The sequence below is a fragment of the Eubalaena glacialis genome, chromosome 2 (genome assembly GCF_028564815.1).
Source record: "Eubalaena glacialis isolate mEubGla1 chromosome 2, mEubGla1.1.hap2.+ XY, whole genome shotgun sequence".
NCBI classification, from domain to species: Eukaryota; Metazoa; Chordata; class Mammalia; order Artiodactyla; family Balaenidae; genus Eubalaena; species Eubalaena glacialis.
In genome coordinates, this window is record NC_083717.1 from 132063560 (window position 1) to 132091418 (window position 27859).

The 27859-nt window shown below is 34.4% G+C and overlaps 1 protein-coding gene across 7 annotated transcripts in view; it reads right to left on the minus strand.

The window, feature by feature from the left end:
* Positions 1–27859, minus strand: part of RALGAPA1 (Ral GTPase activating protein catalytic subunit alpha 1) — a 218035-nt gene that overhangs the window by 106631 nt on the left and 83545 nt on the right. For 5 of the 7 annotated variants that reach the window (XM_061180786.1, XM_061180789.1, XM_061180787.1 and 2 more), the window contains 8 exons: positions 26563–26711; positions 23585–23714; positions 21621–21858; positions 20423–20584; positions 4852–6387; positions 2972–3096; positions 1523–1739; positions 279–455 (listed from right to left, as the gene is read on the minus strand). In XM_061180786.1, coding sequence (XP_061036769.1) covers positions 279–455; positions 1523–1739; positions 2972–3096; positions 4852–6387; positions 20423–20584; positions 21621–21858; positions 23585–23714; positions 26563–26711 — 2734 coding nt within the window. Of the gene's footprint in view, positions 1–278; positions 456–1522; positions 1740–2971; positions 3097–4851; positions 6388–11859; positions 12001–20422; positions 20585–21620; positions 21859–23584; positions 23715–26562; positions 26712–27859 lie in introns of all 7 variants that reach the window. The other 2 variants (XM_061180793.1, XM_061180792.1) reach the window with 2 other exon arrangements.

The following is a 27859-nucleotide window of genomic DNA, read 5'->3' on the forward strand; positions in this document are numbered from 1 at the left end:
TGCTGCAGGAAATGCTCTGGTGCAAACACACACAAAATTTTGCATACGGTATTAGGAGTTCATAGAGTTCCCTGAAGCTTATCCATGTGGACTCCAGGTCAAGAAACTCTTATATTAATGTTTTTTTCCCTCCATTGTTACATAAAGATGAGTGAAAAAAATAATACTTAAATAGTAATAAGTAATACATAAAATTTATCAAATACAAGTCTGAAAAGGTTCTTTGGTGGCTTAAAAAAAAATGCATTTAAGGAATACACTCCCTTGAGTAACTTTACCAGTAACCGTTGCAACTTCAGTACAAAAAGCTTGTTGATTAAGACTGCTTGTTTCCGAATCGATGTGAAGTGTGGTTAGACTAGCCACTTCTTGCTCTTCAGCACTCTGATAATGGCCAGAACCTGAATCCACATCAGCAGAGGATGCATTCCCAGTATCAGCTCCAAAGCCAAAATCTATAGGAAGAAGAAATGCTAGTGTACAGAAGTTCCAATTACAAAACAAAAATATTTACAAAAGAGACACAGCTACTTCACCAAAATAATTAAATATGAACATTCCCCCCAAATTTATTCTATTTACATACCACTCAGGCAAGGGTAAATAATGTTAACACTTTGAAGTTTATAATTAGAAACAAATTTTTAAAGATCCTCATAGCCTATTATTAACAAAAATAATGATAAAAGGACAGAGACATACAATATATCATCACTATTCTTATCCCTGTTTTCTGATAGCTGGAAATATACTTAACTGCTTTTCAAGTTTTATAATCTCTAGAAGAGAGATATATATAATAAAAATGCCACATATGTGGTAAGAGTCATTTTTCTCTCAAATCATATTTCCAGTCCAAGATCAGAGCAGTATATAATCCATGAGGGCAAGAAACATAATTCTCCAATGCATCTCCCAGCTCTTCACAAAGTTGGTTCCCAAGATTTTGACTTTCTTCTTTTAAATTTTGGTACCCTTCACTGACTGCCAAGTGTAATACAGAATTACAGCAGAAAAGCTATGTGGTAGTAATATAGCACCAAATAATATCACTGACGTCATTTTAACATGAAGTAATTATTCAAGTAAGGTTGTGGGTACCAGAGCATTGAACGTAACTGTACTCAACATGCTGAAGCACTGACCATAACTAGATAGTGGTCCCCAAATACGACTGCATGAAATAGTCCAACTCATAACCATGACTGCCCTTTATTCTAATACCAAGTCCATCCTTTTTCCTGTCTATGTGTCTGGTCTTAAAATATCATTTGTTCTATGAGAGAACAGTGTTTTTTGTTTTTTAAATGCCTTTAGTTGGCAAAATAAAGAGGTCTCAACTTGAAGTGATTCCCTAAAAATTCTTTTGGAGTTTCACTGAAAATGAAATCAAAATACGTATATGGGAACCCCTAAGTAATGTTAGAGAGGAATATGATGGTTACGTAAACTGTCAGTCAGTCTTGAACAGAAAACAAATCAACAAAAAACCGTACTGCTCAAACAGAAAAAAGATACTTGCTGTCAAATTTTCGGCCATCATATTGGAAAGCGCTGAAAGAATCCGAATGACTGTCTGAGCTGATGAGATCACTGCTCCCTGCACTGGCAGGAGACGTCCATTCTGAGGGCACACCTGGGTCATCAATAGGGCGCATTGGGTTCTGCTTGTTTAGAATATCAGGGAGGTCTTTGGGAATTTCGAGGCTACCTGGACTACTTCCTCTTCTTGTCATAGTCTAAAAATTCAAGAAACATTTTACCATTAAAAATTTTTTTTGAATTCTCATTAAGCATCTGAAATCTTTAATTTCCAAGACAATCATCACAATAAATGTTGAAATTTAGGGCATAAAGTAGAAGGGGGGGAAACACTAACTGAAGACTCTATGTAACTGTATGGAGCTGGATCCTGAACTACTGTTGGTCTGGCTAAAGCAGAGACCCAAATACCATTTGGTGCTGGGCCCGAGACCCTGAAGCCTCAAAAGGATCCATGGAGTGAATATTAAGATAAGATAGTAGGAAGAGCAAAGTATTCAAATGGAAAAAAAAGAGGCAAATGGAAGAGGCAATTCCCTGGCGGTCCAGTGGTTAGGACCCTGCACTTCCACTGCAGGGGGCATGGGTTTGGTCCCTGGTGGGAGAACTAAGGGATCCCTGCAAGCTGTGCAGTGCAGCAAAAAAAAAAAAAAGAAAAGAAAAGAGAAAAAGAAACAAATGGAAGAGATAATGGAGGGAGGGAAGAATGACAGCAAGGATGTCATTCTATGATGATTACATATAATGATTCTATAACTTTTTTCCCACTCAAGGAAAAAAACTTAAAAAAAAAAAAGGAAAATGTAACGGAGCTACAGACTTTCACTAAAGAGACAAGTTGAAATCTAAATGGAATATTGTCCTTTAAAAAAAGCAATTCCACATATATTTATCTTTCCTTAACAATTAAGCATCATTAGGAATAAAACTGCTTCTATTTTTATTTTGCCTTAATTCTAATACTCAAGATAAAGATAACTTTAAAATCTATTCCAAAGTTATCTGTAATGATTAAGTAACTGATGTTAGCATGCTATCAAAATGGTGTGAGTTGGGCCAGAAGACCTCCATTGTTATCTTTCCTGCTGAGGGCTGGCAGCAGGCATCAGAGTACTCTAAGAGCAAAGATGAAAAACAGAGAAAGAACTAGGAAGGTAGTGGCTTATACCACAGGAGCTGAGCAAACAGGTATCCCAAATTTTCACCCTGGTCAAAACTAAAAGCCTGCTTGTTTTAGGTCTTTGAATAAAAAATACTATAAAAATATAATTTAAAAATCTTAATTCAAAAAAGGGTTAAATTTGGGGTGAGGGCTGATTTGAAAAAAATTTTCCACATGTATATCATATACATATATATGTACATATGTATATATCTTTTAGTTTCTCTACCCTCCTCTCTAAAATCAAATAAATAAAATAACACTTACTGAGGCATTACCACTTCGAAGTCGTTCTGCTATAAACTCATCCATCAGATCAGGAACATTAGCATTGCTGCTGCCAATATCACTATTAAGAGGGGGCAGTTTTGTGCTCATGTCCTCTTTATTGACTAAAAATAAATAAATAACTATATATAGTGAAGAAAGACTTAACTACATTTCCTAAATTTAAAACAAAAACAGCCAAAAAATTACCTATGCCATATCAATTATTTGCCAAACATGCATCTACGAATAATTTCTCTCCTTTTAGATTTAATTTTAAGAATTAGTAAATTGATATTTACTTTATTTAACTAAGCAGATGTTAGTCAATCTTCAGTATAACCTTAAACAGCAAGAAAGCTTATAGATAAGCACTAGTTGAAGTTAGGTTAATATTGCCTATAAAGAAACTGGTATATTTTTCTTTCTTCCTGCCTCTGCTTCTATTTGGAGTCTTAATAATTTATAATTCCATTTTCCCCAAAGAATATCTGCAAGAAATATATCCCTTGAATTTAAGTTTAGATATTAATAAATTAAAATTCTATGATTTTGACATAATGTTGTTTCTATTCACTACAAATCTAATTTTATGCTTTAAGAAAAAAGAGATTTATTTTCACAAAGATTTTTCTGTTTAAAAAAAACCCCCACAATAGTTATTTTGATTCTTTTATGACTACATTATGATTTACATTAACAAGAAAGCTTTAAACTTGGGAAACTAACTTACAGAAAATGATATTTACTTATTTCACTATTATGCTGTTGAAAAGGTGATTTCTCTGCAACCAAAGGATATCAACACTGTTTATATTCCTAATGAACTACAAAGCATTTCAGGTTAAGAAAATATACTGGTCAGGAAATCACTCTGAAACACCATTATCTTTATACTACTTGGCCAGGCTTTTTTAAGCTGTCAAATACTGCCCTCAAGTGGCATTAATGGCTCAGTGCAAGATGCAGCGTTCTGTTAATCATGCTAACAAAACCATGTTAAACAAATAAAATCAAAACCTACCTTACTGCTGAAAGTTAATTTTCTATAACTGTGAAGTTATTTTAAATTTGAATCAACATAAGAGAAAACAGTTACCATAATCTTGCTTTCTGTAATCTGTCCATAGAGGTTCCATATTTAAATCATGATTGGCTATCATGAAACCTTTATGCACATCTAAAATCTCAGAAAAAAGAAAGTAACGATAAGTGTTTTAAGGATATAACTTGCATTCTATACAAATGAATGCAAAACTAAAAAGCCTACAGCTTGTTTGCAAATGGTGTAAAAGAAAAGTAACTGAGTCCACTTTGAGGTTTAAGAAATAATTTCCTCTTCAATGACAGTTAACTAAAAATGTTGGTGTTGGTTGTAGGACCTTGATTTCCATTATGTTATATCATGTCACAGTAATCTACCAAGAAAAAGATAAAATCAAGTAAATCAGCAGTAAAAATAAATGAACCCAATTATATAGAGCTGGGGCCCTTTTAAATGTAAACCATTGCGGGGGGCAGGGGAGAAAGTATTCCAACTCCTCGGTAAACTTAATTTCAAGGTTCATGTAGTACACGCTCAGAAAAATATCTGATTTAGATAGCCTTTGGAAGGTCATTAAATTTTCCTGTATGTCCCTCTTTCCTATCTTGTTCAGCAGCAAAGAGGTTTAACTAAATGCTTTATAAGGGAAATTAGTAATTTAAATAAACATTTTATGCTGGGAAAAATACAGCTGGGGAAAGGCGCATGCATAACCAAACAGAGAAAGCAGTGACCATCCCAAAGCTTTTTGATTGCTTATAGCTTGCTTCAGTTGCATTAAGCCAAACTGGTGCTGTCTTTCTCCTTTTGCGCTCTGCACACTGTTAGTGCTCACCTGCAGCTTTCCTTCCAAAATAGCCCATTACATGACTGTACAGATCCCTCAGTGGAGCCTCTGGTGGCATTCTGTTCTGCCTCTGTGGGGAAACATTTGCCTTCGGCTTCGAAAGAGCATGTACAACAGTTTTATAAACGCCACCCAGGGAGCCCTGCTGTAGTCCTGCCTCATGACTTGACGACTTAATAGTACTACGACTACCTCCTAACTGATTACTAGCAATTCCTTCTTTTTGTAATATGGCGGTGGGGATCTCTGTAGATTCCTTAATTGTCTTACTACTTACTGACGCCGTGTCTAGAGGCCTGTACACACCAGGTTTCACTAGCTCGGTGACACTGTTTGAGCTGGCGTGGGGGCTGCTGATGCTGCTATTGCTGCTGCTACTAAAGCCACTGAGCTTGCGCAGCCTCATCTTCCACGGAGCCTCTTTGTTTTCCAGAGGATTATAAAACTGAACTGACTCAGTAGATGGTCTAAAAGTAACGTGAACACTATTTCGTTTTTTAGAAGCAATTTTCATGATTTTGGCTCTATGAGTTACTGTTTCAGACAAGCTCCTTTTAGTTGGAGAAAGCTTGCTAGTGCTTGTAACATGAGGCATTCTGTGGTTAACAGGTGCTTTTAGAGTAGTTTTCTTGGCATGCAAAACATGTGGGACAATGATTTTTTCATTAATTTGCATACCCTTAACCTTTTCAGCTAGTGTTATATCTATACAGGCATCTAATTCTGTGGCCGTTTGTCTATACAGATGTTTCCTCTTTTCTTTATCACAAGGGCTACCCGAACTAGGTTCCGATGACTGTTTATCACTGTTTAGTTGTTTACATTTTTCAGAAGTTTTTGTTCTCATAAAGCTGTCTAACTGGTTGGGTGCACTGTTATTCATGAAGACAGCTGAGTTTGATTCTTTTTGAAACTGTATGTTTTCAGGAGTCCCAACAAAGGAGGTGGTATTTTCTGATTTAATTTCCTGGTCTATGTGTTCTAATTTATCTAAGGATGATCTTTCATCCCTATTTACTGCAATAATCACTTCCTGTGAAGCTACATCTTTACCTAACTCGTTTTTACTATGACTTTCCTGGTTTTCCTTAAAATATTCTTTCAGGGAGGAAAGAAGATCATCATCTCCTTCAAGGTCAATGTACTGGATTTGTTCAAAAGCTGAATCTGCAAGTTCTACTGGATCTATTAAGTGACAAAGATGGTCATATATGCTATCACCAACTTCCAGAGAAGACTCTCTACTATGAGTATCAGTGATGTGGCTTTCAGTGGATCTAGTTATTGAAGAAGCCTCTGTGGAACTCTGCAAGCTTGGTGCATGACGGGATGAACTGTCAATTACAGGAACTGCACCTTTGGCTCGTTCAACAGTGAATGGTTCCAAGATGTCAGAAGTGCTGCTACTTCGAGGCAATGGCTGCTCCTCACTCAAAGCACCAAAAACTTCATTTCCAGTGTCTTCGCTTTGTGAAAAATGTCTGACTCTAGTTGAACGAGGAAGTATTTGAGCATCATCAATATCTGTAAAAAAGAAAAATTACAGAGTAGGAACTATACGAATATGAAAAATAAGTATTAATTTCAACCATACCCTAAGCATATGCTTAAAAATAAAATTTTTTGAGATTTTTTTGTAAGCTCAATGAAAGAAAATCTATTAAAAATACAAATCTGTTTTTAAATAATGATGTGCACAAGCCAATATAGCATGTAGTATAAATGAATTAGAAAACTACCAGAATACATTTTAATATGTTAACATGCATAGAAATAGACAGTGAGGTGATGAAACATTTGGAAGTGCAGTTAAAGATAGAGCTGTGCCAATAAATCAAGCAATTCAAACTTGCTATTCAATTTTTTATACTTATTTAAGTTCCAAGCAGAAAAAGTAGATCTTAACACAAAAAAGCTGATCTAAATATCCCATTGCAGAATCTTATAGGGTCTTATAAATTCCTGTTTCCTTCCTTACCAGGCAAGAGGCATCACCTTTTCTTCAAATCTTGCTTATCTATTTGACCACAGATTACACATGGAAATCTCCACCCTCTTCCTAAAGTTCTCTTTGTCAGGAAACTATTTATCTGTTCTACTGAGGTATTTTACTTTATTTAATTATAGTATTAAAATCTATTCATCCTATCAAATAAAACTAATACATTGCTAAAAAAATTAATTGTACTTTTTCATTTCTGACACAAACACCATTAATCTACTAGGAAGAAACATTCTCTGCCTATCACTGGCCCATTCCATTAAATAACCATCAAACCCTAAAAACTGTACCTATGGCTTCTTACATTTCTTTTAAAGAATTACAAATTTTAGAGTCAAAATGGACATCATAGATTATTTAACTCTCTCACCGAGGAAACTGAGGCCCAAAGAGATGAAGCCACTCTCTCAAATTTGAGAAGCAGGTTTAGTGTTCAACGTCATTACATTGTTTTTACTGCCTCAAGTGCTAAGTATATGGTAAATCCTCAAAAATATTTACGAAATTGAAAATCGCAATATGAAATACTATTTAGCTGTAGAGATATATACAAATTACAAATTTTAGAAGCAAAATACCATGTCTATGAATCTATCATGACCTTTAACATTACCTAGAAATAACTAAAAAAAATTTTTCAGAAGCCAGAAAAATATAATGAAAAAAGGACACAGAGTCAAAAAGTCAGATGTTGGGTACCCATTAGGCTTGTAATGCAAAGATTATAAATAACAGAACTATAACTGATCAAAATGAGAAGATTTAGATCCAGAGTAAAACAGTTACTTGTCCAAGATCACAGATATACTTATTGATGGTGTTAGGTCTAAAACTTTGGTTTTCTTACTCCAGACTCTGACACCAGTTTTCTCATTTATAAAATGGGGATAGTAATTAAAAATATTCTCAGGATCCATGCAATGGATGAAAAGAGGCTAGTCCTTCTGCTATTTCACTCATATCCCTTTCTCTGTATGAGGTCCAAAAGGAGCCACCTTATACTAAATTCAGATCAAGAGAAGTTTGTAATATACTAAGACTGCACTATATTCCTGAAGATATACATTTAGACTCCCAATACGGGTCAAATACAAAATATCTCCTAAAGCTGAAACAATTTCTTGTTATCATTAAGTTGAGGAGAATACAACACTTTAAAAAAATGTTGGCTTTCTTCTTCATGCACTCCACTTAGAATTCTTCTAAATGAAAAAGCAAGCATTTCCTCAGAAACTTTATATTTATGCATTATACTCCATTTATTACCGTAGCAGATAAGTAATGCATATTTGTGTATCTTGACGAATGTTAAGTATTTTGGTTTATCTCCCATAATACGTCATAAGAACCTCTGCCTAGAGATCATATTCACATACTGGTAGAAGGAAAGCATGTCTTTTATATTAAAAATTAGTAGCTGCTAATTACTAAAATATGAAGCTAGTTCCTCAGGGGGGAAAAAACCTCTTAATCTGTAATACTAACATACCACTAGAAAATTTAAATAATTTCTAAAACGAGGTATAGAAAAAAGTGCCAAAATCCCTTTTACCAAAGTTAAATTCTATTCTCGGTTAATCATAAACACTAGCTATCAGTAATAATATTTTTACAGCTCCTGAATTCACAAAATCATTTATATTACTTCATGTAGAAACTGATGCCATTTAGAAGCTCGTTTTTTCTGAATTACCTAAAGGAAATGACAATGTCCTTTATGTAATTAAAAAAAATTTTTTTTGCCTATTTGGGCTATAATGGCAATGTACCTTCAAGGTAAGTTAAGAACTATAGAATATCTATGTTTCTGATTCTATTATTAGCAGAGGCTAGTAAAAATTCTACATCTTTTTATGACTAGATGTTCAATTTGTAGATAATTCAAAGCAGTATGCACATCATTGAAACCATATGAAAAGACTGAAAAGCAATAAACCAAGCCCAAATAATTAACTTTAATTTTAGACCACTAAAATTTAAAACACTAAACTATCTTCTACTCTTATCCTTCTACTATTGTTTCCCTGACTCTTAAATTCTGGAAATAGACAAATGACCAATTTTTTTTTTATAAGAAAATTATACAGTTTTGTTTGCAAACATGTTATATAATGCCGTGTTTAAGCTAGATTCAAACTTTTCTTGAGATGTACTTTTTAAAATATTAACACAAATTATTTCAACAACAACAAAAAATTTAATTTAGAATTATGCTAGAATCTGCTGGTTTTCTAGGTGGAAACGCTGTAAAAGGTTACTATCACATATTGATGACGAGAAGAAATAAATTCCTTGATTGTGCAAAGAACCTGTTTGTTTGATTAGAGATATAAAATTCTCCTCCTGATTAGGCAGAATTTAGGAACAGGATGGGGCATGAGACATACCATCTTCTTTCTCCTGATACTCAGAAAATAGAAGCAGAGAGATCAAAATATTTTGCTCTACAGTGCTCAATTCAAATATTGAAGTATTGTTAATAACCTTGGCAGTCTACATAATATGGCCTAGACAGTCTAGAATCTAACAGCATCAAATATGGCAAACAAATTAGCAGTTTTGAGAACTAACTGGAAGAAAGTGGGTTTGTAAACTTTATTTCAGGGTGAGACACCCACAGTACTTGATTAGAAAATAATAAGAAACAGTTGCAAAAGTCAGTTGCCCACCATGCCTATGTTCTTTTACATCCCTTCTATCACGAAAGTATTATTTCTGACAGTAAAAGCTAATTTGCTTAAGAATAATTATTGAGATTTCTGACTTCTCTTTGTTTATCAGGAAAATAAAGACTGCAAGACTGGGCTACCATATGTGTAAAACTACAGTCTAGTGTAGAAGAGAGGACAGGAAAAATGTGCCTGCCCAGACACCAGCACTACCTGCAGAGCTTTAAAAAATAAACTAAGATACTCCTGCAACCCACAGGATATTATATCAAAACCTGAGACAGGAGCCTGGGAAGAAACATTTGTTCAACATCAGATGAGTCTAATGTTAAGAACTAAAGTCACTGACAGTGTCAGTGCCCTTGAAATAGTCTCCAGAACTTAAGAAAAACTCTCCAATGATATTCAGCTATTCAACTAGTTTAGTCTATCTATATATAGCTATACCATATAGCATCACGTTCACAACAATGTAGGTTGAATGGTCATCTAACCAAGAATACTAGAGGAGAAAAAAGGGCTGGATAAAAATAGAGTACATTGAAAACTGACAGCCACTTCTTAGAAAACGTAGTATGTTAAAATAAACAAACGTAAAAGGAATTAAAAGAAGTGCCTTTTTACCCCGTAAGTATTCAAGAGTATCAAGTAAATATTTTTCTGGAAAACTCTACTTCTAACCAAAAGCTAGAGTGATTGTCTATGGGTAGTTTCATTGTCTTATTGGTGAAACAGTTATAGAAACCTCAACTCCTGAGCTTGGATGACGCATCCAGGAAATATATTATTATGAGTTCAATTAAGCCTGCTCACAGCAGGCGGAGAGAGAAAACTATGAAGAACAATTTCTTCTTTTATGTAGTTCACTTTCCTTTTTAATTTTGAATTATATACCTCCTCTTGGTTTGAGAGAAATCTGTGATCTTAGGGATGGTGAAAGGGACTTTACCTGAAATAACATTATTAATAAAAATGCACCTTCCCTCACATAAGCCTATAGTCAATTAGAAAGTAAGAGGGTACAAAGATAGGTTGTTAAAAAAACCCCAGCAACCTCACCAAAAGTGGCAACGTCAGGGAAATACTCCTAAGAGTATAGGAAAGCACCCAAGAATGCACCATAACTTTCTTTGAGCTAGCACATTTTGCATAGTAAGCACAGTTGACCCTTGAACAACACGGCTTTGAGCTGTGCAGGTCCTCTTATTTGTGGATTTTTACAAGTAAATATGTACTACAGCACAACACTACGTGCAGTTGGTTGAATCTGCCCATGTGAAACCACAAAAATGGAGGGCCCACTGTAAAGTTATACATGGATTTTGGACAACGTGAAAGGTCGGCACCCCTAACCCCTTCGTTGTTCAAGGGTCAACTGTATATTCAACACAAATTTGCTTCAGTCTAAAAGACAAGGCACTGTATGATCTTAGTCATACAAAAAATTTTTTTAAAAAGAAAAAACTGATCTATGGTGATACAAATTACAAACTCTGTGTGTGTGTGTGTGTGTGTGTGTGTGTGTGTGTGTGTGTGTGAGAGAGTGACTGACTCGAAAGTGTCACTAGGGAATTTTGGGGGTAATGGAAACATTATACTTTGTCTGGGGTGAAAGATGATGGGGGGGTGTACAATTCTCAAAACTCACTGAACTGAACCCAGGAACTATGCATTTTATTATATGTTAATTAAGCCTTATTAAAGAGCAGACCGTCCCAATACTGGAGATCAAGGACCTGAGGCAGAAGTGCAAAGCTGACCAGGTTTTGAGGCTTCTTAGAAATTGGGGCTTCACAGAATGGTTGCTTTATTTGGTTTAAAAGTGAGTTGAGTTCTTAGAATTCTATATGCTATTATAATCTAATATAAATACAAAGATTTATTTGAAAACAACTTTTAGATTATGTACTTTTCTCAATTACTGATTCCCCTGGCTTAAGTTCCATTACTACAGATGATGAAGAATGCATTATTTAAGATTTACCATATAGTTAGTCAAATAATGACATTATAAATATACATTACCACTTCACTTAACCACCTGAGAAGAAAAAATCAAACATGAACAGAAAAAAAACTGACCATTTACAACCCAAAATATTGGTCATTGGCACAGCACTAAACTTAGCACTTCCAGAATGAACTGCAAGGATAGCATTAGAGTTCAAATAACTCAAAATGTTGATTGCTCAACCACTTTCCCAATTTCCCACACCTCCCCCAAAGAAATTAACTTTGAAGAGTTTATTTGATTAAGCAAAATTTGAAAGCAGAAGGATTAAAAAGTGAAAAAGGTGGTGCAGAAATTAGCAGAGGTGGCACTACCTGAAAGCTCATCAGAAAGGGGAGTGAGAACAATATCAGGCAAGAAGGGTTTGGAAGTATGGATCAGAACAGGAGCACTTTTAGCACTGCGTATATAGGCCGATGGCAGAGCACATTCACCAATGGATCGGCTTCTCATGGCTTTAAAAAAGGAAAAGAAAGAAGTGGGGAAGGAAAAAAGAAGTGACTATAATGAAAGGCTTGTGTCACAGAAAAAGCAGCAACAGAGAAAACTAAAAGATACAAAGGAAGGAAATCTTAAATTAAAACATTTCAGCACGGCAAATACTGGCAAGCTGTAAGAAAAGAAATCAGAGAACACATATGACATTTCGAATGTAAATTTTTTGGTGTAAAGCAGGAACATTTTTTTTTATTATTAGCAGTTACAATGGTATAGCATTAAAAACAGCAGACACTTTAATTAGCACTATGTTCTCAAAACCAAAGGTCGAAAAGTTCATCGAATGGAAACACTGAGAAGAACCAATATTAACAGTTCCAAGAAATTTTAGGTACCATATTTGGGCATTTCTCTGAGCCACTCTGAGGCAATTCTGAGCCATTCTTCTTAATGAAGCTGAATTCCAAGAACAAATTCTTTCTTTCATACTTTTTCCTAATAAAGTTTCAAAGTCACTCATAGGTCTTTTTTAGAGAATTTTATGTAATTCATAATCTAAAGAATTAAATCTCATGGTTAGTATTTGTTCCTGGTAAAAGAATGCTTGATCAAATCAGTACCTCCTATTTATATTAAAGTTAACAGCATAATTTTAAAATTTTAAGTAAAAACACAGAAAATAGAATTTGCAATCAGCATGAAGAATCGAGTTATTGAGAAAAATAAGTTTATGCTTATTCAAATCTTAAGCATATTATGTAAAAATTTAAAAGATTAAATTTTTAAAGATAAAAACTTAAAAACTGGAATTTTTTTTAAAAAATTGCATTTGTAGTTGTATTTGGTAATTTCTTAAAAGTAACCAGTTCACAAAATTAAAGACAAATTCTGACACACTTAGAAATAATCAAGTTTATACTTCCCAAATATTTTTTAACTTAACTTTTAGTTTAGAGATTCTTGAATAAATGAAGGTATGTATGAATGGAGAATTTAAAAGAAACAATATTGCATAATAACCAGTGTAATAGTGACACTGATAAAAAAATACATATATTTGAACGTTACCATCAATTCAAAATCTTAGATTTTTCTGATTATTAGAAACAGCTGGTTCCCCGATGCCTAAATCCCTTAGTCTGTCACACAAGGCCTTTGCAATCCAGCTGCAATATCCACGGAAACTTCTCCTCCTTCTGTTCTCCCATGTTGCTGCCACACAGAATTTTATACTGTTTCTTGCAGATTTCATGCTCTTTTACAACAACATGGCCCTGTGAGTTCATAATATATTTGGTCTTTTCTTCTTGACACTCCTTCATACATAAAATGTCATATCATCTGTGATGCTTTTAAGACTCTCCCACATAATTAACTTACTAGCAATACAGCAATTACCAAAACAAACAAGAATTCCTTCTTTTACAAAGCTTACAATCTATTTTTAGTGGACTGCATGTTTTATATGTCAGCCTCCTAACTTTTCAAAGGCAAAAACTATATCTTCTTATCTTTATAACTCTGGTGCCTGGCACATATGAGCTCAATAAATCCTTACTGAATGAGTATCTGTATTTGGGCAGCACAGCATAATCATTTGAAAAAAAAATTTTCATTGTGAACATATAGAGGAGAAAACCAAAAAAAGTATTAACCAAAAACTAGATGTATGTCATAGACTTATAACTGGAAAAGGATAATTAGAGAGTCCCTAACCCCCAAATTTATTAACGTTGGCAAAATAAAGGATTATTTAAGAGCAGCTTTCAGGTAAATTTATGTGCAGCAAAACATGGAAGGTTGGAATATATTAAGAAAAGGCAACAACATGCCTTCAGTGTATGACTTTCTGCATAACGTACTAAAGATAAGTATATTTTAAAATTGAAACCATATACAAAATGTCAGAATCTGACCCTACTCGTGATTTCCTGCTAGCTTCTTCTCCCTCTCGGGAAAGTGACCGACAATTTTATAATCCAATTTGAAATAAAAGTTACGTTGACTTCAAGGTAATCATTTCTTAAAACTTATTAGAGCAAAGACATAAACACATAGGTAAAACTTGAAGTGCTGCTTATCAACACAAAAGGTAAAATGCCACCTACAGTTATAATCAGATGTGATTTTTAGAGACATTTCTTTTAAAAATTGAATCAAATTTTCGATTCCACAGACGAATTACAAATTTCTTGATTTTTTTCCCTTGGGTTAGATAATTCCTTGGAGATAACAATTCCTTCTATTCCTTCTTTCCCACCACCAACCTGAAGGAAGAGCTTGGGCATTTCTCTTGGAACTTCTCCCATTATCACAGTGGTGTAAGTTTGTGTTCTGATTCTGAATGAATTCTTCAGAAGTGCACCTCTCCATCTGCTACTATACTACAGGTCTTTATGCATACCTGGAAATCTGTCAAGTGCCTCACAGCTGTGCAACCTATGCTACAGAAAATGACTTAATGAATTAGCTCCTGGGATTTTGGGGATTTACTAATCTAAAGCTTAGATCAGAGAATCTCTGTAAAGCCACTGAAACTGGTCTAACTTCAGTTAATTACCCTACAATAGTCTCTAAGTGTTCAAGTGAAAGGAAGAGTCACACGACTCTCACTTTAAATCAAAAGCTAGAAATGATTAAGTTTAGCGAGGAAGGCATGTCAAAAGCCAAGACAGGCCGAAAGCTAGACTGCTTGCTCCAAACAGCCAAGTTGTGACTGCAAAAAAGGAAAAGTTCTTGAAGGAAATTAACAGTGAAAAGGCGAATGATAAGAAAGCAAAACAGCCGTATTGCTGATATGGAGAAAGTTTTAGTTGTCTGGAAAGAAGAGCAAACCAGCCACAAGATTCTCTCAAGCCAAATCCTAATCCAGAGCCAGGCCCTAACTCTCTTCAATTCTAGGAAGGCTGAGAGGTGAGGAAGCTGCAGAAGAAAAGCATGAAGCTAGCAGAGTTGGTTCATGAGATTTAAGGAAAGAAGCCATCTTCATAACATAAAAGTGCAAGTGGAAGCAGCAAGTGGTGATGTAGAAGCTGCAGCAAGCTATCCAAAAGATCTAACTAAGATCATTAATGAAGGTGGCTACATTACACAACAGATTTTCAATGTGGACATAACAGCCTTCTATTGGAAGAAGATGCCATCGAGGACTTTCATAACTAGAGAGGAGGAGTCAATGCCTGGCTTCAAAGCTTCAAAGCTTCAAAGCACAGGCTGGCCTTCTTGTTAGGGGCTAATGCACCTGGGGACTTCAAGTTCAAGCCAATGCTCATTTACCATTCTGAAAATCCTGGGGCCCTTAAGAATTACGCTAAATCTACTCTGTGCTCTACCAGTGGAACAACAAAGCCTGGATGACGGCACATCTGCTTACAACATGGTTTACTGAATATTTTAAGCCCCACTGTCAAGACCTACTGCTCAGAAAAGATTCCTTTCAAAATATTATTGCTCATTGACAATGCACCTGGTCACCCAAGAGCTCCGATGGAGATGTGCAATGAGATTCACATTGTTTTCATGTCTGCTAACACAACATCCATTCTGCAGCCCATGGATCAAAGAATTATTTCAACTTTCAAGTCTTATTCTTTAAGATACATTTCGTAAGGCTATAGCTGCTATAGATGGTGATTGCTCTGATGAATCTGGGCAAAGTATCGATACACTGAAAACCTTCTGGAAACAAGAAAACCATTCTAGATGCCATTAAGAACAATGTGATTCATGGGAAGAGGTCAAAATGTCAACATTAACAGGAGTTTGGAAGAAGTTAATTCCAATCCTCATGGATGATTTTAGTGGAGGAAGTAACTGCAAATGTGGTAGAAAGCACAACAGAACTAGCCTGAGGATGGGACTGAAATAAAACTCAGTCTCAAGATAAAACTTTGAAGAGGAGTTTCTTCTTATGAGTGAGCAAAGAAAGTGGTTTCTTGAGGTGGAATCTACTCCTGGTGAAGATGCTGTGAAGACTGTTGAAATGAGAACAAAGGATTTAGAGTATTATGTAAGTTTAGTTGATAAAGCTGTGGCAGGGTTTGAGGGGACTGACTCCAATTCTGAAAGAAATTCTAGTGAGTAAAATGCGATAAAACATCATTGCATACTACAGAGAAATCGTTTGGGTAAGGAAGAGTCAACCAATGCCGCAAACTCCCTTAATGGTCTTACTTTAAGAAACTGTCACAGCCACCCCAACCTTCAGCGACCACCACCCTGATCAGTCAGCAGCCACCAGCAAAAAGTCTATGAAGTGCTGAAGATTCAGACTCATGGTTACCATTTTTGGGCAATATTTTAAATTAAGGTATGTAACATTGTTTCTTTAGACATAATGCTACTGAACACTTAACAGACTGCAGTATAGTGTAAACATAACCTTTATATGCACTGGGAAAACAAAAAATTCGTGTGACCCGCTTTATAGGGATATTTGCTTTATTGTGGTGGTCTGGAACCAAACCTGCACTATCTTCTGAGGTCTGCCTGTACACTTTAATTTTTAAAAAGCAGTTCCAGGTTTACGGGAAAATTGAGTGGCAAGTACAAAGAGTTCCAATATATCCCCTTCTTCTCCCACCCCCACTTCGAGTTTCCCCAAGTACTGACCTCTTTCATTGGTATGGTACATTTTCTACAACTGATGAGCTAATACTGATACAGTGTCATTAACAAAATCCACAGTTTACATTAGGGATCACTCTTTGTGTTGTACATTCTATGGGCTTTTGACAAATGTATAACATGTATACACCATTACGGTATCATACAGAATACTTTCACTGCTCTAAAAACCCCCTGTGCTCCACCTATTCGTCCCTTCTTGTTGCCCTGCTCCCCACCTCCAGCCCTGGCAATCAGTAATCTTTTTATTGTCTCTTTAGTTTTCCCTTTTCCAGAATATCACATAGTTGGAATCATAGTGTATGTAACCTTTTCAGATTGGCTTCTTTCACTTAGCAATATGCATCCGGAGCTCCTCCGTATTTTTTCCATGGCCTGATAGCTCACTTCTTATTTTCAAAGAATAATATTCCACTGTGTGGATGTACCATTGTTTGTTAATTCATTCACCTATTTAAGAATATCTTGGTTGATTCCAAGTTCTGGCATAAATTCCGAGTTTATGAATAAAGCTGCTTCAAATATTTGAGTGCCAATGTTTGTGTGGACATACGTTTTCAACTTACCTGGGTAAATGCCAAGGATGGTTTGATTCTATGGTAAGAGTATGTTTAGTTTTCTAGGAAACTACCAAACTGTCTTCCAAAGTGGCTGTACCATTCCCACGAGAAATGAGAGTTACTGTTGCTCCATTACCTTGTCAGCATTTCATGTTGTCAGTGTTCTGGATTTCAGCCATTCTAATAGATATGTAGTGGTATCTCATTGTTTTAAGGGCAATTTAATTCCAAATCCTACAGATTAAACCTAGACATATCTGCATGTAAGCACAAAGTATAGAAATATACATAACTATATTCTGTACCATTTTTAACAGCACAAAATTGGAAATAAACTAAAAGTCCATCTTCAGGATACAGGTTAAATTATGGTACTGACATGTAATGAAATCTGATGCAAGGAGTTCAACATTTTCTAGTATTAGTATTTTCCAACTTTATGCAGCTACCTTTCTAAACAAAATTTGTAATGCTTTAACTTTTTTTTTTTAACATCTTTATTGGAGTATAATTGCTTTACAATGGTGTGTTAGTTTCTGCTTTATAACAAAGTGGATCAGCTATACATATACATATATCCCCACATCTCTCCCCACTTGCGTCTCCCTCCGTCCCACCCTCCCTATCCCACCCCTCTAGGTGGTCACAAAGCACCGAGCTGATCTCCCTGTGCTATGCAGCTGCTTCCCACTAGCTATTGGTTTTACATTTGGTAGTGTATATATGCCCATGCCACACTCTCTCTTTGTCCCAGCTTATCCTTCCCCTTCCCTGTGTCCTCAAGTCCATTCTCTAGTAGGTCAGCATCTTTATTCCCATCCTACCCCTAGTTTCTTCATGACCATTTTTTTTTTTTTTAGATTCCATATGTATGTGTTAGCATACTGTATTTGTTTTTCTCTTTCTGACTTACTTCACTCTGTATGACAGACTCTAGGTCCATCCACCTCACTACAAATAACTCAATTTCATTTCTTCTTATGGCTGAGTAATAATCCATTGTATATATGTGCCACATCTTCTTTATCCATTCATCTGTTGATGGATGCTTAGGTTGCTTCCATGTCCTGGCTATTGTAAATAGAGCTGCAATGAACATTGTGGTACATGACTCTTTTTGAATTATGGTTTTCTCAGGGTATATGCCCAGTAGTGGGATTGCTGGGTCGTATGGCAGTTCTATTTTTAGTTTTTTAAGGAACCTCCATACTGTTCTCCATAGTGGCTGTATCAATTTACATTCCCACCAACAGTGCAAGAGGGTTCCCTTTTCTCCACACCCTCTCCAGAATTTATTGTTTGTAGATTTTTTGATGATGGCCATTCTGACCGGTGTGAGATGATATCTCATTGTAGTTTTGATTTGCATTTCTCTAATGATTAATGATGTTGAACATTCTTTCACGTGTTTGTTGGCAATCTGTATATCTTCTTTGGAGAAATGTCTATTTAGCTCTTCTGCCCATTTTTGGATTGGGTTGTTTGTTTTTTTGATATTGAGCTGCATGAGCTGCTTGTAAATTTTGGAGATTAATCCTTTGTCAGTTGCTTCATTTGCAAATATTTTCTCCCATTCTGAGGGTTGTCTTTTCGTCTTGTTTATGGTTTCCTTTGTTGTGGTAATGCTTTAACTTTTTATTTGATAGGTTAGTCCAATGAGCAAGCCAGGCAAGACTGTTTTAACATAGGTATCAGAAAGTAATCATAGTCAGGTATACCTTTAAGATGAGTATTTTACTCACACATGCTTTTATAAAGATTAGAAATACGCCAACATGTTAGCAATGATTTCTTCTCATTAGACACCTAATATGCTTTTATGCTTCCTTAAACTTTACTTTCCACACTAAACATAAATTACTTCCATAATCAGAAAAATATATATATATGGAACTTTTAAAAAAGATTCTAGTTTTAAGTAAAATTTTAAAATTAAAAGAACAATTCCTTCTTAACCAATATAGAAATATTTTCTATAAATGTGACATTAACATAAAATGAAGAAAGGCATTTCAGATGTAATCAACATCTTCCCAAGAATTTCAAAATGTAATTCTATACCAAAATTAAATTATATTAATTTTTATCCATCAATATCCTTTTTCCTTGTATAATCTCTCATTCTTCTGGCTTGACATATACAATCAATATAATTCTATGGTTATTTTATAGGCAGAAGACAATTGTGAAAATATTCTTTTGAACAATTTTAAACATTTTTAATTCTTCTAAAATCTTTAATTTCCCTATTCTCTTTCTACTTTTGTTTCTTCCTTTACAACTGTAATTCTTAACACTTCAGAACCCATCATTTCATAGAAGACATGTCCTACAACAATGCTTTTAAATTTTTTTAAAATAGTAGTGTTTTTCACTGATTACCATCAAATATAGATATATTCCCACAGAAAATTCTCCTTCCACAGAATCACAGATTGCAAAGCCTGAAGTAACGTCAAGCAATTTTGTTTCAGGCATGTGAGATATTATCATACCCACTATACAGATGAAGTAAATAAAGCCTAGAAAGTTCAGTAAATTATTCAAGGTTATATAGCTATTTAGTGATGAAAGAGTGAAAAAAAAGATCAGGACAAAGTCCTCATTTTTCCTTGCAGCACTCTTTCTACTACAATGAAGACCAAGTTATAAATCTCTGAGAGGAAAAGGAATAAGATGGTAACTAGGTCCACAGTATGCTGAGTGATCCTACATCCAGAAATTCTTCCCATCATAGAAATTTCTTCCATGCTTGTTAAAGGCAGCAAGGAACTTAACAATATACTCCACCTTGGCCTCAGCTGTCTACAAGTAGAGAGCATGAATTCCTCACTGGAAGTTTGTGAAGCCAATATAATTGTGTAATTGTAGCACTGAAAATAAGCTACCTAATTTTCCATGTTTATGAGTATATTCACTTAGTAGAAACTATATCAATTAATACATGAGTTCTGTTAAGTGAATCAGAGTCCTACTTCTTCAATTCTGTAAAGTAACGGTTTAAAATTATTGATATCAACAGTAAAATAAACTACATAAAAACAATAACGTAAGATACATCTTAATAGCATAAAGCGATAACACAGCATGTCATCGGACTCCAAGTATTACTGAAAAAAATGTTTTCCTATGGAAGTTTTTCATGTAACAACAAAAGCCAACGGATAAGAAAACGGTGTATATATATACATTGTTACTAAGGACTATAAACGTATTGCCCCATACAATTCTCATGATTTTAAAGAGTACATACCAACAGTTTTTTGCCGTACTATACTCCTCGCCTTTTCCGTTCCTGGGGAACCAGTGGTTGTTGCACTTCTCTGTCTCATTGGGGCTTGGCCAGGCTGATCACGACTCCATCCTCTAGAAAATGACTTGTCAACTGAAACTTTCTGAAATTCATGTCCCACTCCTAGAAATGCAGATTTTCAATCTCAGTGTACCGTCACCATATCAATAATCTCTTCGAATTATGTGTGCCACCTTTGCCTCAGACTCTTAGGTTTACTCATAAAGTAACTAGATAAAATGCTTGCGTACAGAAGGTTTTTCTGAACTTCATTTTCATGGTCCAAAACGGAGGCAGATTTTTAAAAATACAACATCAACAATAAACGATTATAAATCCTCTGCCACCCACTTGCTTCATATAGAAGTGAAACATCTGGACAGGCAAAAAAAGGACAGAAAATGAGCTAACCAAAATCCATCCTGTGGTGGAAGTTACTCTCTCTCTACCTGCCAATAATAGCCACTTGGAAAATAAACAGTCCAGGAAAAAGTAGTTTGGTCACACACTCAGCACTCTGGACTATTGTTAAGTATGAAATGTGACTCAGATGTAATCTCTAGATAGCAACTAATTATTAAGAGTGAAAAATACTAGCAAACCCAGAATTATAAGGACATGTTTTTATGATATTATCACTATGTTACTGTCCCTCTCCAGCTTTTTAACATTAGGCAGGTATACAATCCACATTCAGGAAATGTTTGCTTTTGTTAAAACTAAGAAAATGCTTTTAAAAGAATTTCTCACGCAATTCTTTTTAAATAGAGTAACATGAAATCACCTTCTATGTTTCAATAAAAAATTGTGTATGATAAAAAGGAAGAGTGTTTTATAAATTTCCATTTTGGTTAATTATTAAAAATATAATATTTAAGATTCTGAATTATTTATGTAACTTTAGCTAGATATGTACAGAACAACATACAGAATACTTTATTTCTCATCAAAATTACTGTTGAATTTAAGGCTCTTCAAGAACAATTACAAGGTACCTACATGCTTCACTGTTGAAAATTTTTAACCTTCAGGGTAAATTAAGGAAGGAATAATTAAGAGAAAATATAACTTTTACCTTCACACCTCTCCCTGGCTTGATTTTCCCAGACCAAATTATTTAAACAAATTTATATGGAGCACCTTTGTGAACAACTCTTACCTTTCCCTTTGTGCTTTTTTTGTTTCTGTTCACTCAGCTTATCCAATGGTAAATCACTGAGATCCAAACTATATAAATTTCTAGCTAAAACTTTAGTTAGTGTCTCCATAGTCAGTGACCATTCAGTGGCTAACTCTTCCCAATAGGTCAACGATGACAATACTGAGAGTAAGTCATCCCAAAGTTCTCGGGAGATGTACACATTTAGATTTGCTTTAATCCAGGCAACTATAAGAGTCTATAAAGACAAATAATCAGAAATAACAATGAAATATATTCAAAATCAATTATTAAAAAATTACACCAAAACAAGCAGAACTTTAAATCATATAATATCCATGATATCCTTTCTTGGCACATAATACTTATAAAAGTAATTCAAGCACTCATTAGTACCTACTATAAATTTCAACAACTGCCAATTCCCAACATTCTGGCATTAGGACAAGTTACCAAAACTGAAAAGAAATCTCCCTAAAGTTTAACTACCCTTCATGCTGCATTATGTTAATGTTAAATAAATGTTGTTTAAAAAGAGATAAAAGTCTCCACACTATTACGTGTTGAAATTATTGAGTAGTTAGTTGTTATTGAACTAAAACAACAAAACCTACATTCTCAAATTAAAGATGGGAACCACTAACTATACAATTTGAATATTCTAAAAAAAAAAAAGTTACTAGAGATATATTTAACTTACTGAAATGTGTTTTTGAAAACTTATACGTAAACTGAAGGATAAAATTTAATTTCATTTTAAAGACACCAGAGGAATTAAAGGTGTTCTGTAACAAATCCAATCACAGAATAAAAAACTTATTCATAAAAGGGCAGAAATTACTGACCAGGCTGTACCCCTGAGACTTTATAGATTTCTACCAAAGATATAATCCTCCTATTGAAGAAATAAGTCACAAAATAAAAGTTTTTCAAAAGTTTAACTCAACCAATTTTACTAAGGAATTCACATAAATTTATACATTAAATATAAAGATAAAAATGAGCAGAGTTTATGAAATTAAACAGTAATAACTAGTGGCCCTCCATTCTATTTTTAAACATTCAGAGTACAAAAAAGTTATTCCATGTAGCAAGCTAAAATTTTACCTTCCAATAGTGCCCACCATTGGGTTAGTTCTAACAATGGCGGTGGGGGTGGAGAACTCATGAAGTCAAGAGGAGATTAGATAATAAATGTAGCTGGTTTCAAAGACTTATTCACTACCATCACAGAATTTTAGGTGAACTAGCATATCTGGGGAAAAAATAATCATTTGAATGGCTACACTAATGGCCAAGAATGAGAGCTGAGATAGCTTTTATCCTTGACATTAAGAACCATTTTATCCATGTATTTGTATTTAATGTGTCATCTTTAAAAAATACTACTTTGCTTTCTATTTTCCAAATAATCCATAATACATTTAAAGTCAGTACTCTATCCTTAGGTTGGGAAACACAACATATAATTCCTACCACTGATACTTCAAATGAAGATGTGAAGGGATTAAAGTCTTCCAGAATAGCATGGTAAGAAAGAATGGTGATTTACTTCTTTTTCTTTACTACAGAACGACTTAAAGTCTTGTTTTTCTAACAATCCCAGAGACCTGGAAACTCATAATGCAAACAATCAAGCCATTATCATGAAGCCTTCTGGCAGCTTCTTCCAATCATACATAAGTGTACCACACAAGAGATAAATATAATCAGCTTGTTTTAACACTTTTTTCACAGACCTGATTGATATTTCCTCTACTCTATTAGGTTGTGAGTTTGTATGTATGGCAAATAGTCTATTTAGATAAAGCAACTTTTATTTGGCTCTACAAAAAATTATTTAATATGAAATGCTTTCTGATTCAAAGCTTTCTTCCAGGTAGTAAGTTCAGGGCTCAATGAGTCTTAAGAAAAAATACATATCTATCCACCTATTTATCTATTTATTTATTTATTTTTATTGCCTGGAAAAGTGGTCCTGCAAGTCGACCTGCCAAAGTCATGTTTTTTTTCCCCTGGAACTGTAGAAAAGCTTGTGATGGTATCTTCAGTACAGACTCCGTGACTCTGAGCAACACAAGCAGCATCTGTTCCCTTAAAGTAAAAAAATTAATTAATGTTTCCTTTTTGCATATGTTTGCTTTTGGTTAATGAATAACTTTCAAATTAATATTTGTTATAAAAATGTTATTATCTTTCAATAACTCAAATACCAAATATCTTTCAAAATTTTAGAATTCTTTAAATATTAAAATATAAAATTCCATTTTATAAATCTATACCAGCCATTTTTAAGCCATTTCTCAGCCACGATACCTCTCACCAAATAAAAATTTATACAACAGCTGATGAATTGGGAGTGAGAATATGGAGACTGCTCCCATCCCTCCACCCCACAAATCAAATAGTGACCTTAGGGAGCTGTCTGAAGAACACTCATCTGTCTATACAATACAATTCTACCTTGATACCTGTCCATCTCGTCCATCTTTACAATATGGAGAACAACTGCATATCTAGAATTGTACCAGGTTCAATTTCAAAAATTACATGATATTTTAAGACTAACAGATCACAATGAGCCTGACAAGTAATCAAGAACCATCACTCTATTGCTTCTTTCCATCCTTTTTCGTTTGGCCATCTTTCAATTCTTTATCCTCTTTGTGAACTGCAAGTCAAGCCAACCCTATTATATTATCCTTATCTTGCCTCTTCCTCTTAGATGCTTAATATTAAGACCATAAAACTACCTTATCTGCACCTGATAATTCAAAAACTGATGCAACCACATACAAAAAAAAAAAAAAAAGTCTGACAAGGGGATTTCAGTTGGGTGTATAGTCAGACTAACAACCCAAGTCTATCAAGCCTCCTCCTCTCTGGCTTATTTGCAGGCCCATTCTAGGCATAGCAATATGTGGGACAGTCCATGTGAGAAATGCGGCAGAGGCAGCAAGAAATCCCAGATCTAATATCATGGTTTTTCTGGGAAGTAAGGGCAGAATTAAATATAAAAGTATCACTCAATGAAAAATATCCGGAATTTATTAACCAAACGAACGTATGCATTCAACTCATAAAAATCAGAGGTAACACGTTTGTAACCTTAGGCTTCTAGCTAGCTTCACTATATGAAATGAAAAGCCATTTAAAGTCAACCACATATTCAATAAAGAATAGGTTTTCCAAATAAATCTTTCTGATTTGTGGTCAAACCATAATTCACTCATATATTATTAGATAACTTTTCACTTTGTAATACAATAATGATTTTAATTCATAAAGTCTTATAAATTCGATGTAAATATGTGAGAAATCTTTCATAAATGCCATGACTTCAAGGGAACTTATAAAATTTTTAAAAATTCTAAAATTGTGTTCCACATAGCAAGTCTCTCACTTTAACCTGGACCAACAGCATTGATTCAAAGCATATAAAAAGAAAAAACGGGGAAGGACTAACAAAAGAATGGTCAGTAGGACCACAGTTCAAATTTATGCTATGTGAACAATGATAAATTACTTAATCTCTTTGTGCCTAAGAATCACCATGTAAAATTATCTACCTCATAGGGTGCTACAAGGATTAAGAAAGAAAATAGATGTAAAAAGATTAAAAAGATACCTGACACAGAAAAAGTGCTCCAAATAAGTTAATAACTACTTCTAGATGTAACTATATCAATATTACATTAATCAAAAGTTTTTTCAAAATAAAACCATTTTCCCATATGTAACAAAACACAAAGTAGGCATATTCTTTGACTAAGTACTCCCAGTTTTTAAGAATGACTCAAAAGAGGAAAATTGTATACATACAAGGATGTTCATTTTCCTCCCCTCCTCCAACAACAAAATAAGTAACTACATATCCAGCAACAGGTGATTAGTTAAGAAAATTATGGTACATACATATGGCATAACGCTATGACTGTGTGTGTGGTTTGGTGAACCAGATGTTCACCAAAGGGCAAACAATAATTACCTCTAGAGAGTGAGCTATTGGGCAACTTTTATTTTCTTTTTAAAACTTTTCTTTGTTTGAATTTTACAATGAACATGTATCATTTTTACAGAAACCGAAGAACTGCTCTTCTCATCTCTCTAAAATGCCTCTTTTTTCATTCAATTAAACAAATATTTACAGAGTATGAATAATATATGATACCATGTTAAGAAATGTAGGAAATATAAAAACAAGACAACCAGTATATATACCTTTTAGGGCGTCTCAATTCAGTGAGGTAAATGGACATTTTACAAGTAATTTAGGAACTAAGACAATTTTGACAAGATCTACAACAGAGGTACAAATACAGAATGAAAGGAAGTGAGCTGAAAAAATAAGGCTATGTGGAAAAAGGAAGGTAGAATCTAAGGATAGTTATGGTAACAATAGGAAAAGATGACAGGAATCAGACACTCTAAAGAAAAGTTCAGACTGTGCTCGAGAGACAGCAGTTTGATAAAGCTGGGAGGTAGGATCTCATTCTGCAGGGTGGAGTTTAGGCTTGAGAAAGGGCTAGAAAAGTACTCAGGAGCCTGACTGTACAGAGCCTTGAATGCCAGGTTGAGGAATCAGGCATTCATACATTCAATCATTTACTTATTCATTCATTCACACATATAAATTCATTTATTCATACATGCATGCCAGTATTCATTCCTGGGGGTGGTGGGCAGTGGGGGAGGCCATCACATGCCCACTTTAGAAAGATAAACAAAGGCATCTTGTGGCAGTTTGATCAAAGATGCTTGAGATAAAGTGAAGGAGACCACTGTGTCATCATGATTATTACATAAAATATTATATTTATTCACTCATTCATTAATAGAAGCCTGTACAATATTGTTACAAGCCCTCTTCACAGGCACTATTCCTCTAGAATTTACTATGCTCATATATACAATAAAAAAAAAAAAAGATAAGTATTTTTACCAAGTCTTTTTGTCCATTGATACTTGCACAACCATGAACCGATAAATGTTAAGAATTCGTTTACACATATCTGTGTGCTCATCCAGAAGATTTTTTATCTCATTTGCAGGTTCAAGAAGAAATATGTTTGAGGAGTTTATAATAAACACCTAAGATAAAAGAAATCATTAGTGATTCGTTACAGAATTTCAATGGGAAATTTCTTATTCAAAGGGAAAACAACTCAAGATGCTGATAACTAGGTGATCTACAACAAACTTAAAAGCATTAGACTGTAGGTTAATTCTAACCCTGCTTCTACCACCAGCTTGATATTGGAAATTTAAGCTCATTAAATCTATTTTTATGTTTATCTAGACAAATATAAAATTACTAGTAGGTACCCGAAAAAAATAAGCCAAGTGAAAAACAGCATATTTTAAAAGTGAGGGCACTTTAATATAACAACCTGATTGTTGTCACAAAATGAAAAGAACAATAAAACTTAAAAATGGTTTAGGATAAAAGATGATACCTCAATCAAGATGGACTTTCTGAATGAGGTGTTCAAAACCATCTATTCTCTTTTTTCATGTTTATTGACTATGTGTGCATATCTGTTTTGGTAATAATAGACTGCATGAACAGACTGCATATTATAGTACTACTAATCAGGGCCCATCAATATGTATCTTTAATTAAATTCATTATAATCAAATCATTAATTGTATTTTGTTACTGAGGAGAAAGTTGTTATAATGGTGACAGGTATGTGCAAAGGTTTTCAAAGACACTTTGGAGGAACAGAACATTACATCTATTGTGAACCTAGGACATTTACATCTTCTACACCCATAATTCTGATTTAAATCCCCTGGATGAACTCCATGGCAAAATACAGTTGTAAAATCATGTGAGAAAAGAACATTAAGCTAACTTTAAAATCGGGAAAAGAGCTGACTCTGTAAGTCTAGCAACACTGACTAAGAAAAGCAAAAAAGAGGCACAAATAACATTAGAAATAAAATACGGACATACCTACATAGCCAGTAGAGAATTTTAAAATGATAGTTCAGTGAATAACTTTATGTCAATAACATTGAAAATTTAATAAAATGGATTATTTTTTAGATAAAACATAAATAGCCAAAACTGACTCAAGAAGAAATACAAAGGACGTATACATCAATACCATAAAAGAAAGTGAACTGGTAATCAAAGTATCCCTGATCCATCCCTAAACACCAGGCCTACACTGCTTTACAGGCAGAGTTTTGCCCAGCCTTCCCAGTAGATGATCCCTATTTTACACAAGCTG